At 36.9% G+C, this 12,956-nt stretch overlaps 1 protein-coding gene across 1 annotated transcript in view; it reads right to left on the reverse strand.

Moving 5' to 3' along the window:
- LOC150083376 (proprotein convertase subtilisin/kexin type 4-like) overlaps positions 1-12,956 on the reverse strand; it is a 372,395-nt gene that overhangs the window by 140,853 nt on the left and 218,586 nt on the right. The window contains exon 12 of the mRNA XM_090378003.1: positions 2,979-3,128. Within this exon, the coding sequence (XP_090234129.1) occupies positions 2,979-3,128 (150 nt within the window). The remainder of the gene's footprint in view (positions 1-2,978; positions 3,129-12,956) is intronic.

The following is a 12,956-nucleotide window of genomic DNA, read 5'->3' on the forward strand; positions in this document are numbered from 1 at the left end:
CCACGTGGCTAGGGACGGGAGTCGGGACGCAAGTAGCTTGCTCCCTGCCTCCCGGCTGCTAAGACTCCAGGGCCGGCAAACAACACCCATCACAACACACCTATATACTTACACACACTTGCTGGCTATAAATAACCTACAGATGCTACAGCAGTAACCCTGGAGGTCGCAATCAATACAAGAATACCTTGTCCCTTGTAGCTGATTTGAATTAATCATATTTTCTAGTATTAAATCAGCTATTTGCTCCATCACACACACACACACACACACACACACACACACACACACACACACACACACACACACACACACACACACACACACACAATCAATCAAATCCCACTCAAATATTTCTAGATTCGGGTAAATACTTATTGAACATTCCCCTTGTAAAGTAGATCACATGGTGGAAAATGTCGCTGGCCCCTGCTTTAAACTCCACATTATGAACTGTTTGCAACAGTAGTAAAAGGCAATAGCCTTCCTCTACTATTGCAAACAGTTCATAATGTGTTTACTCCTAGATGTATTTTTGCTGCACAGCCCACAGATGGAACCCATTATTTTCTTGCTTCCACTTGCATGCTGCTACATTGTCTTCTTGCAGTCAGTGTGCATTAAATTTGATGATCTGTTGAAAAAAATGGCATGCAGACTTGTTTTGGTATCATAATGTACCAAGTGGAGTTGAGCTGGTGAAAAGCAGCTCATTTTGATCACTCTCAAAACGAGCTGATTGGGTGCAAACTGATGAAACATTGCTAATTAGTAAAAATTAAGAACTGTCAAGTCATCAGGATGTTTATTTATTTGCTCAATCCATGACATTTAATATTTGCTTCAAAAAAAATAAATTTGCATTTAACATTTTCTGAGGTTAATGATGGATTCTGTGCAACTCATTTCAATCAATGAGCAGCATTTTGTGTGGCTTTTTGACAGACTGCATGGGTAATCACTCTTTCTCCATGAGCTAATATCAGTGGAGATTATTCTGACCAATGTTTATCAATTTTGTTAACCATAATTTTAAAATCCTCAATATTTTGCACCAAACAATTGACATCTTTGAATGATATGTAATTTGGCATCTATTCTGACTGCATTCAATTTAGCTAGCTGACTACAAGTAAATCGAGAGATATCTTTGTGGCACGTCCGAAGTTAGAACTGTCATGATATTGGGGGGGGGGGGGGATGTTACAAATATAACATCTCATATTAGGTGCATATACACTGAAAGGACAGAATTCGTGGGCAACGTGACACCATCACCCCTCTCGCTAGTGGACGAACCCAGAGCTTGGCATGTATATAGGTACATTGCATTCACGTAGACGGTAATTCGATGTCAATATGGATAAACATCGCAAGATAACTGACTTTGAAAGAGGGATGATAGTGGGTGCCCAATGCATGGGTCACTCTATCGCGGAGGTGGTACAGAAATTGCACTATTCCCACATGACAGTATTAAGAGTGTATCGGGAATACACCATTTGTGGGATAACATCTCATCGTGGACAGCATTGTGGATGGATAAAGGTGGTAGATGAATGGCCGTTGAAGTGTCTCGCATTGTTTCAGCCAACTGGAGAGCGAAAGTGGCACAAATCACCACCGACTTCAATGAGGGAGGTGCCAGAAATGTCTCCACCAAGACCATCAGGCGATAATTAGCTGTAAGAGGTTATGGGAGCTGCCGACCCACCAGAGTCCCATTGCGAATACCAGGACTCTAAGCCTTGACTGGGTGAAAGAACATCACTGGACCATGGATGATTGGAGACAGGAGGGTGCATATCTGGTAAAACCACACGAAGCTATGCACTTGTTGTGTCAATAAGGAACTGTTCAGGCAGGTGGACGGTCGGTAATGGTCTGGGGCGTGTTCAACTGGCACATGTTGGGACCTCTAGTATGTCTAGATGCATCTCTGAATGGTTCAGGTTACATGTCAATGCTTGCAGACCATCTGCATCCCTTCATGGTCATCATACACCCACAGGGCAATGGACTCTTCCAGCAAGACAATGCACCTCCCCACAGAGCTGTAGTGACTAGAACATGGTTCGATGAGCATTCCATAGATTTTACCACCATGGAATGGCCTCCCCGTTCACTGGACATGAGCCCCGTGGAGCATCTTTGGTATGCTGTGGAAAGGCCTGTTCAAGTTTTGGATCCTCGACCCAGGAATTCGACAAAATTATGGACAACGATGCAGCAAGCATGGATGGAAATACCTGTGGAATGCTTTCGTGAACTAGTGGACTCAATGCCTCACCACGTGACTGCCCTTATCTGGGTGAAAGATGGCCCTGCCCGTTACCAAGCGAGTATCCCATGATTTCTGTCCACTCATTGTATATGCACCTAATATGGAACGTTATATATACACATATACATGCATAAGTGCCTATTGTCTTCATCACATGATCTCTATTTGCATGTAACAAATCAAATAGTCTCCCAGCAGATGAATTTTCATAAATTTTACATTCAGTTCTTTAGAAAGATCTATCAAGGCATCCCAAATTTAATTAAAATTGGACACATAAATCTGGTAATTATTATTTTTTTTTACATATAGTTTTATAGATAAAAGAAATTAATAGCTTAAATATGGTTTCAATGCTATTAGTTTTAGACAGTCCATGCTCACTTCTCATGTATTATTAAAAAAGACCCGTGAATGTGATAACTTGTAAAGAGAGAGTGAGAGAGAAGAGGAGACTTAATTTAAGAAAAAAATTGAATGTGCCTGAAATGTAACACACTGTGTACATTACCTTATTTATCATCAATATTAAAAAATGCCCATATAAAATGCTTTACTCTACTTGACCAAGTGTTCATTTTATTTTGACTATGCACCATATATGCAACTTGAAAAAATATTATCTTCTTTGTTCCAATAGTTACCATTAAATTAAATGTAACCAAAGAAGAATAGCTTGTCTTAGAAGACTTACCGTGTACCTGATGGAGAAACCAGATAAATGTGAATTTCTCCCCTTCTGTTTGCAGACAATGTTACTTTTGCTTGAACATGCTCCAGATAGCGGACATTATCACAATGAACTTCCAGAGATAAGTTAATATAACTTGTTGGAAGAATCTGTCTATACATAAATGATACTGATTAAGATAAAACTCAAGAAACCATTATTATAAACCAAACAAATGTGCTTGATTACATCAATTCTTTTCAAAGTTTAACCATCAGAACATATCTAAAAATATCGTCCAGATTTTAGCAATATAATGAAATTACTTTACATTGATAGAGAATAGAACATTTGAAAAGTCTGATAATTTTTGCAGCAAGACAACAATCACAAAATAAGAACAGTAACAGATGAGCTGTAGCAAAACAAAATATTTCATGTTCCTGCTTTTAAAATTTTTTACAAATAGGAACATGAAAATTATGATTTTGTTGCAGCTCAGTATTTTTGTTTCATGTATAAAAAGAGCTTCACTGTGATTAAAGAAATGAGAAAATGTGAAAATATGCTGAAAAGGTAGACTTATTAGACAATGCATATGCAATGATTGAGACCTCTCAATCGAAACACCAAATCGTTTTTTAGCACCGGTTATAGTGATCACTGGTATAGAATCAAATTTCAAAGAACCCATTGAAATCAATAAAATGTACTAAACTTTCATCATCAATATATTATAAGAATCACATTTTCGGTTATAAGAATCAATTTTGCCTCTGTAATATTTTTGCAAAGCACATCTCTGGAGGTCACAACCATAAAAAAATTTGCAGTTGTCAGTTTATTGGGCTTTTTTGTTTTTACAATCTATTATAAATGGGTAGTAAAATGCGATCTTATTGCATTTGTGATAATACTGATAGCTGGAATTCTGTGTGTTTTTATATTATTATGGTAAAATGTGTTTCCCCTTCACTGAAATCTGCTCTTTATTCCTATACCTAAACTACATAAACTGTTTACTCCATATCTCACTTGCATGTGTCATGTTAGTTCCAATTTGTGCATGCTGTGTGCTTTGTTATTGATTGACACTTATTGTTTTTACTGTTTTAAATTTTACTACCCAAAAAAATGTCAGTGAACAGAAAGAGAGAGAATTTGAGTGTAAAAGATAAGTTACAAATTATAGAAACATATGACAAATTAAACTTAAGCAATATGTCTCAAAGGGAATTAGCAATAAAATTAGGGGTGCCTCGGTCATCTTTATCAAAATTATTAAAATCACATCACACATTAAACACTAATGTGATTAGTGAAACCAGAAAAAAGAAGAATGAAGGGAAATGCCAAACATTAGATGAAGTTTGTTTGGTTTGAACAGGCAGCTCATTTAATGCACCAATCAATCGTAGAATTCTTCTTCAAAAAGCTAATGATTTTGCTGAAAAACTACACAAAGAGTTTACGGCGACGGACAGATGGCTGAAAGATGGAAGGAAAGGCATGATATTGTTTACAAAAAACTTCACGGAGAAAAACAGGTTTCTGATGGTCCTGTAGCTGGCAACTGGTTGAAAACCTCTTGGCAAACTGTGTTAAGCACTTATAATCCTGAAGACATTTTTAATACATGAAACAGTTGCACTACAGGGCTACCCCAGACCATTGATTGATTTTTAAAAATTCCTCTATGTCTGCAGGAAAGAAGATCAAAGACAGGATTCGAGTTCTTTTAATATGCAACAGACGGGAACAATCAAGATGAAGCCATTAGTTATAGGTGGGAGTAAAATGCCTAGATGTTTTAAAGGGGCAAAACAGCTGCCTGTTGAATATGCCAATAATGCCAATGCTTGGTTGACAGCTTCTTTATTTGAAGATTATCTCGTAAATGGGATTTTCAATTGGATAAGAAAAACAAAAAAATTGCATTGGTTTTGAACAATATCATTGATTCAACCTCTTGATCAGGGAATAACAAACTTTTAAGACCTTTTATACATCGGATACAAGGCAAAGAATCATCCAGTCTATAAATGATGGTTTCGGAACATCATTCGATATTGCAAAGCAGATTACTGTTATAAATGCACTTCATATGACAATGAGTGCCTGGAATTAAGTTTCAGAAACCTCCATCATTAGCAACTGACTGTTTCAAAAAATGTGGATTAATTATTCATGATGGCCAACTAAGTCACGACAACAGGAGTTTAATGATTGAACATAGATGGTGATCGACAAGTTACTACAGCTTTAACAGATGAAGAAATTGTCCAGTCTGTAATTGATAATTTCGCCAAGGAGAAGGAAAATGAAGATGAACCCAAACAAATTCCAATTACAAAACGGCAAACTCATTAAGCTATAGCAGTCCTGAGGAGAGCACTGGAAGAAACTGGTGAAAGTGATCGTGAATATAGACTGTTATACAATATTGAAAAATCTATAAATAGACTTTGCAGTGATAATTTAAAACAATCTAAAATAAGTGACTTTTTTTAAATTATAATCATATTACAAAGTGTTATGTTTAATTAATATATATATATATAATATATTAATATGTATATATTAATTAAGCTATGTACGTAAGTATAAAGTTATTTTTATTTTGCTAACCTGTGGATAACATTCTTTCGATTTTCACCTATCATTTAATTGGTAATAAAATTCTGGTGAGGTGTAAATTTGTGCTTTATATATTTATTTTTATAGCCTGTAGATAATATTCGTCGATTTTCACTTATTAGAATCAAAATTAAATTTGCAAATGTGACCACTATAATTAGTGGCGCTGGTGGCACCAGCTGTATGCTAGCTAAATCTGTGCTCCTATAAAGTTGATTAATAAAGAAGGTTTTATGTAGAGTTGCTCAAAAAGACGTTATGTTTTAGATAAAATAAGCATTGGTGAATGATAGGCTAAGATTGGTGAGTGATAGGCTAACCACCTAAGGGTGGTTTAATTTTTTGACTGTGAACATTTTTCAAAATGGCTATCATATACCATTATTATCCTTGAATATAGAAAAACATAGGAAATTTCAAGGTTGATAAATTTTTAGGTTGTTTGGTTTTTAGGAGCATTAGCAACTAAGGCCATATTGCTCCGGGATATGCGGTGGTCATTCCCTGACCTTTTCGCATCCTCCATATTTGGTGGTGACGGGCTTGAACCCCGGTCTAATCAATACATTTTTTTTTTTTTTTTAAGGAACTATGATCAATCACTGGGACTTCTTAACAGAATATTGGTGCTACTTGATAGCTTTTGCTGTAGAGGTTTTCAAGATACCAATTTGTATTTAAAAATATTAATTTTTGTAAGTTTCAAGGTCATGGCAATTCTACCAAGTTAGCCACTTGAATTTATTCTTCATGAGATGAAAGAACTACAGCAGTACCACCTGCTTGTTCAGTGGTGACTAGCAAATCAGCATAAATTGCATAAAATTGTTTATTAATTTCCATCTTTACAATAGATAACAGTTGAAGGGTTATTTGAATCTGGAAGGAGGGAGATATGGAATATCAAGACATACAAGCCAAAGTTCTTGATTAAGTATATACATGACTAGAACTGCGACATCACGAGGAAGCTTCACCACTGAATAAGAGCTACCATATCTATATGGCTGCGACAGGTTTGGCAGAGCGGCAGCTTAAATGTATCACCTTCAACAGAAAAAGAAGCCTTGAAAGTAATAAGCCCGGACGTGACACACTGATCTTATTTGTGGTATCTGTGATGGCCACAAGCACGATGACAACATATATTAAATTAGCCGCACTGAATATTATGACATTGTCAGTAAAAATTGAAGTGTGTGGACATATTAAAGGGCAGAAAAATAAACATACTTGGATTGAGTGAATCAAAGTGGAAAGGAAATGGGTGTAGAGAGCTATGAGGAGGCTATTACCTATATTGGTCTGGGGGTGATGTAGCGAGGAAGGGTGTAGCGATAATTATAGATCACAGGATTAAGGAAAGCCTACTGGAGGTGAATAATAATAATAATAATAATAATAATATCAACGACAGACTCATGTCAATTAAACTGCAAATGAATGACAGTGAAAATCGGTTGTGAAGAAATGGGGAAGCTGAAGTTTGAGGACAAGCTCAAAGAGAACATCACAGGTGGAGATATAGTCATCATGGGTGACCTGAATGCAAAAGTCAGAATGGAGAGACAAAGACTAGAATACGTTATGGGTCATCGTGGTTGGGTGACTAGGAATGATGATGGTGACAAGGCTATTGGATTTCTGTTTACAGAACAGCTTGGTCATAGAAAACACCTGGTTCAAGAAGAGAAAGTCACAAAGTGACAAGATATGGTTGGGACGGTCTCCCTGGGTAGCAATCACAGGTTAGTTGTTGGGGTTTTAAGATTCCCTAAATTGAAGAGGATCAAAATAAAAAGAGAGAAAAGTACAGGTGTGGAAGTAGAAAGAAGAGGAAAAAGGGACGATGTTCAGAGAAGAGTTCAGGAAGGTTGTACCTAAGACAGTGGTGAACAGCGTGGAATAAGAATGGAAAGCATCCAAAGACTGCATAGTAGGACTGACAGAGCAGGTATGTGGAAGGACAAGCAATAAAAGGAGGTGGAAAGAAACCCCATGGTGGAATGAGAGGATGAGAAAGGCTGTGAAACAAGAATAATGCATTTAGGACCTACTTCCAGAACATAAACTGTGAAGAGAGAGGCCAAGAGGATAGTCTTCTCTCAAGTCTTCCAACCACAGTCTTCTCTCAAGGAGAGAAGACTGTGGTTGGAAGAGAGGAGGGAAACTCTACAACAAGATATTGATGGTAATAAAAAGATGCGGTATGGTATAGTGAGGAATAGGAGAAGAGATTTGATCATCCCGTCATTCAAGAAGGGGAACAGGAAGAAGTGTTCATATTATAGAGGCATCACACTGACATCACATGTGAGTAAGCTGTATGAGAGAGTGTTAGAGCAGAAGATAAGAAGAACGATTGAAAATAGGATGGCCAAGGAATAGTATGGCTTTAGGCCTGGCAGATCGATGGTGGATCTAATTTTCTGCATCAAGCAACTGATGAAAAAATGTTATGAACACAATAAAGAATTATGGATGGCATTTTTGGACATAAAGAAAGTGTTTGATGTTGTGAAGAGAGAGAAAGTGTGGGAGGTTTTGAGAAACTTGGGGACAGAGGAACATCTTGTGGAGAGAATTGAGAATATGTACACCAACACAGTGAGCAAAGTAAGAACAGTGATGGGGTTGACAGAGGGCTTTGAAATAACATCAGGTTTGAGGCAAGGAGGCATCCTGTCACTACTACTGTTCATAGCTGTCATGAATGATGTGCAATGTAGAGTGGCAAAACAATTTGGACAAGACCAGATGAAAGTCATGCTCTTTGCAGATGACCTATGCATATGGGGAGAGAGCAGGGAATAAGTGTAATGGCAAGTTGATATGTCGGCTAGTATAGTATGGCCAATGAATTTGAACTGGTTTTCAGTCAGTAGAAGTGTGAAGTAATGGTTCTAAAGATGAGTGGCAAGCCTGATGGATACATTACAATGGTAAGGAAAGAGCTAAAAATGGATAACAACTTGAAGTATCTAGGTAGCACCATTACAAAGACTGGAATGATAGATGAAGAAATAAATAGAGGGATACAAGTGGGTGAGAATTTCTATAGGCAGACGAGATCTGATCTGGATCAGACCTATTACATACCAATTGTGACATATGCATCTGAAACTTGGACTGTGAGGAAAAGGTGAAAGTAGAATGTAGGTGTCAGAAATGAGATTTGTGAGGAGCATAGCTGGAAAGACAAGACGTGACAAAATCAGGAATGATGTGATTAGGGAGAGAATTCAGGTTGAAAAACTCCAGAACAGGATTGAAAGGTCCTGTTTGAAATGATTTGGATATATCAAGAGGATGAATGAGAGGTGTTTGCCAAGAAGAATGTTTGATTTATAATTAAGGGACGGAAAAGACCAAGGGGGAAACCAAGAATGAGGTGGCAGGACATGATAAAGACCAATGTCATTAAGAGGGGAGGAAACTGAAGTGAAATCAACAATGAAGAGAAATACACGGACAGGGCATGGTGGTGAGGCTTCATATATCAACCCGTGGAATAGCAGAACGATGACAGATGATCAGTATAGCTGGCGCTTACTATATATATATATATATTTATCTGGCTCCAAAGAACTTCAGGGTGGCCAATAATTACATATTTTGGATATACATCCATGACTCACCACTATAACTTACAGTAACTCAAAAACTACAATGAAAAATCATAAAAAATAATGGCTACTGTTCTTTCAAATTTATATTAAGTTTTAAGTTCATTTGGTATATTTCAGCATTCAAAGCATTCATAAAAAGTGTCTAGGTCGTCTTCTGCTAAATGACATTCACCAATCTCAGTGATCTTACCAGGAGCTTTCAGAATTATAAGAAAAATAACAGATGTATCATATGCACAATGGTAATGATTACTTAGTGTGCTTGGAAAAAAGTGATCTATCTCATCAGTGGTGTCAGGCTTGAAATATATACCCACAAAAAAATAAGACAAGTATGCTGAGTTTTCTGTGGCCTATTCAATTATCTTGACAGGAGTGTATATAGAGGATTCACCGGAATACATTTTCAGATATTAAAAAGACTGCACACCATAATACCATTGCTGTAGGCTCATGTTGTCTCCACTGCAGGAAAAGTTCACTGAGTCATGCTGTTTCTAACATTCATCCACCTGTTCTTGATGGGGTGCAAATATTCTATTTGGTGATAATATTCTATCACCAAAGTAGTCACAGTTTTCTGCAATAGTAGAACAGGTCGAGTATCAATGCAGGGATATCTGGCTCATATCTAACTAGTGGAGGATTCAACTCATTATATTGTTGGAATGAACCAGCCAGAGGGCTAGGTTGTTTAGAATTAGTGCTGAGGTAGTTAAGGTCCTGAAGCATCAGTACAATAATAAACAGTTAAATTACAATTTATACTCCACCTGGCCACTGTGGCTAGAGGAGTTCACGACTTTATTATAACTGTTTTATTGCAATATGCAGCAGTTAACAGTGGACCATGCATTTTTTTTTGAAGGCTCAATCTCACAACACTGGCAATGTATAATGGGATAACTGGGTACACTGTCCATATACATTAGCCCAGTATCATTGCTAGCTCTATACACACTGTCAAGTTTGTTTGTTATTTGGTTTTTAGGAGCATTAGCAACCAAGGCCATATTGCTCTGGAGATATGCGGTGGTCATTCCCCGACCTTTCTGCATCCTCCGTATTTGGTGGGCACGGGCTCGAACCCCGGTCTAATCAAGAAGTGTGTGTGTTACGCACTGCTGCTCCTGCCCACCTGGCTACAGAGGTGCCCACACTGTCAAGAAAATCTACAGTTTTTGGCTGGGAGAACCGTACAATCCTCATCTGAGACTGACTAATTTGGTTATAAAGTGAGAAAAGCTCATAAAAGTTTGCAATCTGACTAGAAATGAAATCGGACCTCTTTTCATTTACTACTCATTTATCTCATTTATTTATCTATTTATAATAATAAATTAATAAATTTCCAATGAGGAGTTTTCAATTCATTGTAACTTTTATTGCAGCAGATAATTCTGAGTAGCAGTTAACAAGGGGCTGTGCATTTTTTGGAAGTGTATAGGCTCAATCCAGCCAGTTATAGGATGAAAAAGTCAGTTTATGGAAGGAATGGGGAACAGTCCTCATCTGAGACTTACTAAATTGGTCATAAGTGAAAAAAAGTTTCTCCCAACTTGACTGGAATTGAAATCTGACCTCATCCACATGACTTAGAAGGACATGGCATAGCCAATCATGCTGGACACAAGAGAAGTGGCAGTAGTGATTTATATCATATTGTTGTGAATTGTTTCACTGTCAGCATGTTACCAATTTATCCAAATCTTATGGTCTAATGCTTCCTCTACCCCATGAAATTACTTTCAATTTTCGGCACACCACTTATAACTGCTGCATGTTTTAGCAGTGATTTATGCAATTAAATATTATGATTTATAAAACTTGATACATGTCAAAATAGTTATAGTAATAGCCATATAGTGCAAGAAAGCCAAGGGGATTTTGCTACACTATCAAAAAAAAAAAAAAAAAAGAAAGAAAGATAAGAAAACACAAATTATTTGCTTCCCTCCTCACATAGGTAACTATCCAGTTGACCTTTGAATTTTTTCGAAATGTCAGCTTCAACTACCTGTGAAAGCAATCAATGACTTGCTGGCTATAAGAAAACTTACTACAATCTAGTCTGAGCCTCTTCCCTTGTAATTTAAATTTACGTCCCGAAATAATTATTGTTATTTATATAGAGCATTTTCAAAACTGATTACAACACAGAAGAAATCTAGGAGTATATTCTACAGATAAAAATAAGAAAAAAAAAATCCTGTAAACATGTATCAAAAGTCTACTAGTGTGTACTCTGCACACTGGTTACTCACAACTGTTCAAAGTAATCCCTATTTTGTTCAATGCATCAAATACACAATTCCCTGCCACGTCTTATCATTTCAGGACTATTCTCAATGGGTTCAGTAGCTTCAAAAACATTATTTCTCATTTCTCTTGCTCCGTGTAGAATAAACCATGGATTTCATGTAATTTTAATGACCACTGTATATGGCCATTCTGATCAATCCATTAGTTATTGTACTCCATATTTAAAATAAGTCAGAAACAACACAGGAAACCCCAGGGGCTCACATCTGGTGAGTATGGGCTTGGCACACCCAGGGTCCTGAGCTGGATATCATCATTCTTCTCTTTCTTAGTGATGCCCTTCTACGTTTGACTCCCTCTCTCTCTCTCTCTCAGGGTAACTTGGGACTTTTTTTTTTTTTTTTTTGGGTGGTGCAGCATAAGCCTCAGGCTTCATTGCACCATATAGCTACTACTAATAATAATAATAACAAAAAAAATGGACTAAGCAGTACTGTATATAAACAAGATCCTCTATCAATTTTCAAGGGTACATCTTCCATGGTTCCCACAAATTGTTCTACAGAAAATGTAGGTATGCCGTTTTTGAGATTTTTGTCGGTAAAAAATAAGGACCAAGGAGATTGCTTCCAAGAATACCACACCAAACATTAAATGAAAAGGTATATTGATAATGAGTACTGATAATTATATATAGGTTCCCCCCCCCCCAGGTGTGACAACGATTCAAGAGCTGAGAAATTGAGGATCACGTGTACATTGAGGATCACGTGAAATTGAGGATGTATGCTACAAAACTAGTTCAACAGCAGCCACAGACAAGAGTTTGTATTTATTCACATCTTGTGACAATTTTTGTACAGGCACACTGTGAAATGGATACAATTGCTATCATGCAATGTCCTCCATATGTGTGCAGATAAAACATTTATGCTTTAGTATTTTTCGGCACACCACTTATAACTGCTGTATGTTTTAGCAGTGATTTATGCAATTAAATATTATGATTTATAAAACTTGATACATGTCAAAATTGTTATAGTAATAGCCATATAGTGCAAGGAAGCCAAGGGGATTTTGCTACACTATCAAAAAAAAAAAAAGAAAGAAAGATAAGAAAACACAAATTATTTGCTTCCCTCCTCACTATGTGAGGAGGGAAGCAAATAATTAGCAGAACATAGAAACTTCCCTTTACTAACCAGCTTGTACTCATAATGGTTTTCACATAATTCTTTCTCTAATTTGTCTTTCCACAGCAGAAAATGTTTTAGTGTGGTACTTGAGTTGGAAAATTTTCAGCATATCTGCTAACAGCAGCTATAGCATTCTTATGAACTTTGCCGTAAATTAAAATCATATCAGTTAACTCAGCAAAAGTAAATAGATTTGTAGTGGCTCCCATATTGTGTTTAATAAATTCCATTCTGTAAACAATGAGGTAGTTGTCATGGAACCTGTAGCATCTGAGGAT

Source organism: Mastigoproctus giganteus, chromosome 7 (genome assembly GCF_048544385.1).
Source record: "Mastigoproctus giganteus isolate SK-2022 chromosome 7, ASM4854438v1, whole genome shotgun sequence".
Taxonomy (NCBI): domain Eukaryota; kingdom Metazoa; phylum Arthropoda; class Arachnida; order Uropygi; family Thelyphonidae; genus Mastigoproctus; species Mastigoproctus giganteus.